The following is a 6,000-nucleotide window of genomic DNA, read 5'->3' as shown; positions in this document are numbered from 1 at the left end:
TTCTCAAGGCACTACTGATTAATACCCTCCGGTGAGGCGCCACTAACACCTCTTCCTCCCCCAGGGTTTGAGCGTGGCGTGCCCGGCTACCCCTGCTTCAGACACCTCCCCCAGAGCATCACTAACGCCCCACCCTTCCCTTCCCCAGAGCTTGAGTGCGACGTGCCCGGCTACCCCTACTTCAGGCACCTCCCCCACGGCACCACTAACACCACACTCTTTCCTTCCCAGGGTTTGAGCGAAGCGTGCCCGGCTACCCCCGCTTCAGCTACCTGGGTCGTCCGGGGCTCGGCCAGCACCACCTGCTCATCAGCGGCGTCACGACCACCGAGGACGGCGAATACCAGTGCCAGGTGGGGCCCGGCTCCTCCAACCGACCCATCTGGGCCGCCGCCAACGTCACCGTGTTGGGTGAGTCGCCGTGGGGGCGTGAGGGGGCAGGGCTGAGCTGAGGATGAAGGAGATTAATGTGCAGGGAAACGTTGAGATGGGAAATGTGTGAAGGGGAACCTGTGAAGGACGAAGTTTGTGAGATGGAGAACACAGAGTGGGTCGATTGATTGCCGTGGGAGAGGGAGGATGGCGTGTCTGGGAGCTGTTGAGTGTCGGAGTGGCGGCGGCGGTGGTGTGGTGAGCTGGGTGTGGCGCCGGACAGGTGTGGCGAGGCAGGGAGGAGGACTGCCATCTGAGACACTTTTTCTTCATCTGGAGTTCACATTTTTAATCAGTCGTGTGTCTTATGAAAACGTAAGTCCTGGAGAAACTCGGAGTGCTGCCAGACTTATTCATACAACACAAGGAAGCGGAGTTAAACCTGGAATATTATGTTATGCATAAAACACTCTCCCGGAACACACGCGCCAAGGTACGCCCCAGCTTCCTCCTCCCTCGGCTCCCCACTATCCCTTTAGGTTTCCGACATCTAAAAAGGAGAGGATAGATTACGGCTATACAGAAGGTACATTTATTTTCCTCCGTCTTGTGTCGCGTCTGAATGTGCCCCGCTGCCGCCTTTAGAAGTAGTTTCCAGGTTACTCGGAGCGGCACAAAATGAGACCACTTTAGTCCGCAGCTCCAGGCCGTCCGGGGGTGGCGGAGCCGGGGCCGCGCCGAGGCTCCGCGGACTGAAGGCGTCCTCATCGGGTTTGCTTGAGCTGGAGGACTGTGAGGCGTCTGAGAAATTAACTCATGAATCTGGAAACGCGCGAGAACACACACACACACACACACACACACATAGTAAGAGGTGAAGGTCACACACACACACACACACACACACACACACACACACACACACACACACACACACAGGTCGTTCCACAGAAACAGCTATTTTACAGTTCATATCTAATGTTTATCAGTATAAAAAAAACAGCATATTTTAAATTGATTTTTTAGATTTTATCTAGGTATCTGATACATTGAATCACAAAATTTTAAGCTAAGTCACTATGGCGTTAGAGGTATTGTATTAAAATAAACTATTTGATTATTACCAATATAGGTACAAGCTGTATATGCAACGCCACGTATTCTTCTTTTAATCAACATCAACAGTAATGTACCAGGTCAATCATTAGACCGATACTCTTTCTCATCTATATAAACGACATTGTTAATGTAAGTTCTAAATTCAAATATACGATTTATGCTGACGATACAAATCTTTTATTAAATAATGTAAACATTAACGATCTTCCTAATTACATATTTTTCAAAATCGTTCATTACAATATAACATTCCTCCTATAACCACACAGACACACATAAGACAGAGTAAACACACACGGGTGTTTACACAGATGAGAATATACAGAGTCCAATAATCTCACACAGAATCCCTCACTAGTATTTATTACACACTTTGTTATCCACATCTCACCTATTGTTGTATATCAGTCTGGGCTGTGGCAGTCCTTCATTAAGGAAATATCAGTAGCTCAAAATAAAATTTTTTAGGTATATTCTATATGAGTAGGTTTGAGTCAACACGAAATATAATTAATACACAAAATATTCATAAATATTTTTATTAAGCATTTACAAGTGCCTTACACAGTATTGGAGGTCAGCCTTTCAGACTGGTACACACACACAACATTCGAGGTAATGATATCAATCACACATGTCCACAGTTCAGAACTTCTCACAAGCACAGTATATTATACACAGGTCCACAAATGTGGAATTCATTGCCTCTACATATTAAGACTCTTCTCAATCATATAAATTTATCCATTTTAAAAAAAACTTATTATTATATTATACAAGTAGTAGTAATCAATGTATGTAGTAAATTGTATGAACTTAGTTTGTTCATTGTTCATATTATTATTATTATTATTATTATTATTATTATTATTATTATTATTATATTTATATTATTTATATTATTATTTATATTTATTATTATTATTATTATATTTATATTATTATTTATTATAATTGATATTATTATTGTTATTCTCAGCAACATATTATTATAATTATTCTTATATTTCTATACGTTAGTAAAAATATATATTATACCAATTTTGTGCCAATGTAAACATTAAATAAAATAATATAATTCCATGTCTGTCGGTTTTGTACCCGGCTTTTTATTTTATATATGTTTATTATAATATTCTTATATTATTTTAATATAAATATTACTTTACTTACTTACTTACTTACTTACACATAGTAAGAGGTGAAGGTCACACACACACACACACACACACACACACACACACACACACACACACACACACACACACACATTTTCTCTGAGGCTAATTGTCCGATGGCTTATTTGTGGAAATCTTTTCGGTCGTTGGATGGTGTTTTTTTTAAGCCATTTTTTCCGCGTGAGTTAATTCTTTCAATTTATTATTTGCCATCGGCGGTAAAGGTCGCCGAGTCATAATTTACGGAGCGTCCAATCATCGCCGCCCGCTGATTATGGGGACGGAATTTTGGGCGCGTTCTCGGGTTCGTGTGGCCTTCCCTCGGCTTGGCGTACTATTAAGTTAAAAATTCCATCTGCACAGATTCCATTAGGCGGAGCTTAGCCTTCCAGGAGACAGCCTTCAGCCCATTGCCTCGCCTGAGACTCCCCCGTTAGCGACGCGGCTCAGATTATTGTCTCGGCTTCCTCAGTGGCGCCGCGGAACGTCGAGATCCTGGGGCGGAGCGACGGGGAGGACGTGGAGGTGGCGGAGGGCGACTCCCTCACCCTGGACTGTGTGGTGAAGGACGCCCGCCCGGCCCCCTCGGCTACCTGGCTCAGGGACGACGTGCCCCTCCCGCAAGGTGAGTCCTGACGTCTTAATCTTCCCCTGGGCCACCCACACCCGCAGACAGTGAACGGCGGATTCATCGTGCTTCTAAATAGCGCCTCGTGAAGAAGTCTTCGCTTCAAAAGTCTCATGTAGGTGATTCATGTCGACCAGGTGGGTAAGACTACCTCCAGCGACCAGGTGAGTGTCTCATACCTGCATGTACAAGTAGCTTCACAAACTCGCCTGAGTTTGAGAACCTTCGCGGTGGAGCTGCAACCTGACCCAACTTGTGTCTCCATTACCGTTGTTTGTCTTCCCTTCCCTCCGGCGGGCGTGACCTCCCCCGTACCGCATGACCCTCCCTTCACAACAACCCGCCCTGCTTCAGCCCCCCCCCCCCCGGAGTCTTTGTTATTTGTTGTGAGCGCTAGCTGTGTAGATCAATTTTAAGTGACGGTCACGATGGTAATAGGTGACCGAATAAAACTCTAGATAAAGCGTACATTCCAAACCTTTCCACCAAGCGTCGTAGCGGGCCGGCACGTCGTGTCCAGCACACTGCTGGTCATGTTACACGTGTGCTCGTGAGCCGCACTCGTGTTCCGGGGCCTCCGTTGCCAGATTGTTGTACTCAGAGCATCGTATTAAACAATTTTTGACGCTTTACTATTGCCAAGACATCAGAAATCAGCGATTTTAACTATAACTATAAATGAATCTCGTTATTGGGGTGCAGGAGCCAATTTTTGGGATCGGAAATCGGTAAATATATGAGGCTGAGTGGGACAATCTGGCACCTTTGTCCGGGGCTCAAAAAGCTCCAGGACACTCGCCACAACAAGCCGAGTAAATCAGTCAGCCTTTTCACTTGTTTCGAACACTGAAACTTCCGAGTACGAGCAAAGGAAGTACTAAAGGGAGTGAAGTTCAAAGGGTTGAGGAATTTTTGCTACAAAAACCCTTGCCGGCGTGTGATGTCTTGTTGTGAACACACCTTTAATATGCTGTAAAACTCTGGTCTCTGAATTATGTACACATTAAAGTTGGTAAAATATGCAAAGGATAATGAGCTTAAAAATGCAAAAGATAATGAAAGAGTTAAAACCTTTGGTAACTGTTCATGTTCGTGGCAGAATTTAAGAATATTCGCCATGCTAAGACTGCCTCGAGGGGGAGACCTTATGGGCTGAACTCGAAGGAACAGGCGACGGTTTTGTCCAGGTGCGTGAGTCAACAACTGTGGGACGACGGATACATAACGCACTTAAACTATTTCTTACGTTTTAATTTTGTTTTGGCTCACACAATCAACGCCATGTGTGTGTGTGTGTGTGTGTGTGTGTGTGTGTGTGTGTGTGTGTGTGTGTGTGTGTGTGTGTGTTCCTTTCATGGACTTTGTTATTTGGACAGTAGGAAACTTTTTTTGATTCTGGGAAGTGAGGAAAAGATGGAGAAGAAGAAGAAGAAGAAAAAGAAGAAGAAGAAGAAGAAGAAAAAGAAGACTCCTCCACGTTTACTGTACGCCGGCTCTGACCCGCTCCTACCATCCCTCCCTTCCCAGAACTCACTTGTTTACTCCCTCTGTACACCACCTCCTCAGCCGCCACCTCCTCATCGTACTCATCATTTTCCATCTCTTTCCTTCTCCTCCAACTCCTCATCGTACTCATCATTTCCCTTTTCCTCTTATTCCCGTTCCTCCTCCTCCTCCAACATGTTTTCCCACCTCATTCTTCTTTCATTCCTCCTCCCCGCGACGTGAAGCCCCTCGGAGCGGTGCCAGCGAAGCCCTTTTCCCCATCACTTATTGTGGCCGCTCGCCATCACCTGGTATGGAAAGCTCGCCGTGATCGCGAGGGTCCGCACGCGCGCGTGTGTGTGTATGTGTGTGTATGTGTGTGGGTGGGTGTGGGAGTGAGTGTGTGTGTGTGTGTGTGTGTGTGTGGGTGTGTGTGTGTTTGTGTGTGTGTGTGTGTGTGTGTGTGTGTGTGTGTGTGTGTGTGTGTGTGTGTGTGTGTGTGTGTGTGTGTGTGTGTGTGTGTGTGTGTGTGTGTGTGTGTGTGTGTGTGTGAGAGAGAGAGAGAGAGAGAGAGAGAGAGAGAGAGCGTAATTCTGGCCAGTGTTTGTGATATCATTTAGCGCTTTGTAGTGTCGCATTCATCGTCATGTCAACGATTCCATTTCATATTGGTGTCATCGGCTGATGTTTGTGACGCTGTTGTAGTCAAATCAGCGTTCAGTCAACAGTGCTGGTGTGTGCTTTATTGATTGGTGTGAGAAATACGTTAGTGCTGTGAGTGACGTCACGGGTGCCCATGGTGGCGTGTTCTCTGTAGCGGCGGCGTTGTCTCGCGCAGGGCTGGTGGAGGAGGCGCTGGAGAAGTCGTCGCTGCCTCGCAGGTGGAGCGTCAGGAGCCGCCTGGTGCTGCGGGTGGCGGCTGAGGACGACGGGCGGCTGCTGTCCTGCGAGGCCGCCCACCCCGCCCTCAGGGGGACCACCGCCCCCCCGGCGGCCTCCGTCACCCTCTCCGTCCTCCGTGAGTAAACTTTTTTCTTCTTTTCCTCGTATCTCGTTTGTCAACGCTTGCCTGAGTCGCTTAAGTTTCCATGTAAGTCTCGCCGCGGACCGGCCAGGGAGACAGTGCCGGGCGTCGGGGGAACAGCGCCGGAGATCCACTTATAACGAACTCAAAGTGATGCGTGGAAGGAGGAAAGTTTGAACAGAGAAAGTCTGGTG

General features: G+C 46.8%; 1 protein-coding gene across 2 annotated transcripts in view; it reads left to right on the top strand.

Annotated features, from left to right (window-relative positions):
- The window catches only part of LOC126981305 (nephrin-like), a 167,864-nt gene that overhangs the window by 106,526 nt on the left and 55,338 nt on the right, over positions 1–6,000 (top strand). For both annotated transcript variants that reach the window (XM_050832235.1, XM_050832234.1), the window contains exons 3-5: positions 232–411; positions 3,142–3,294; positions 5,621–5,800. In XM_050832235.1, the coding sequence (XP_050688192.1) occupies positions 232–411; positions 3,142–3,294; positions 5,621–5,800 (513 nt within the window). The remainder of the gene's footprint in view (positions 1–231; positions 412–3,141; positions 3,295–5,620; positions 5,801–6,000) is intronic.

This window comes from Eriocheir sinensis, chromosome 47, assembly GCF_024679095.1.
Source record: "Eriocheir sinensis breed Jianghai 21 chromosome 47, ASM2467909v1, whole genome shotgun sequence".
NCBI lineage: Eukaryota > Metazoa > Arthropoda > Malacostraca > Decapoda > Varunidae > Eriocheir > Eriocheir sinensis.
Note: the sequence above shows the minus strand (reverse complement) of the source record. Positions and strands in the feature narration are given on the sequence as shown.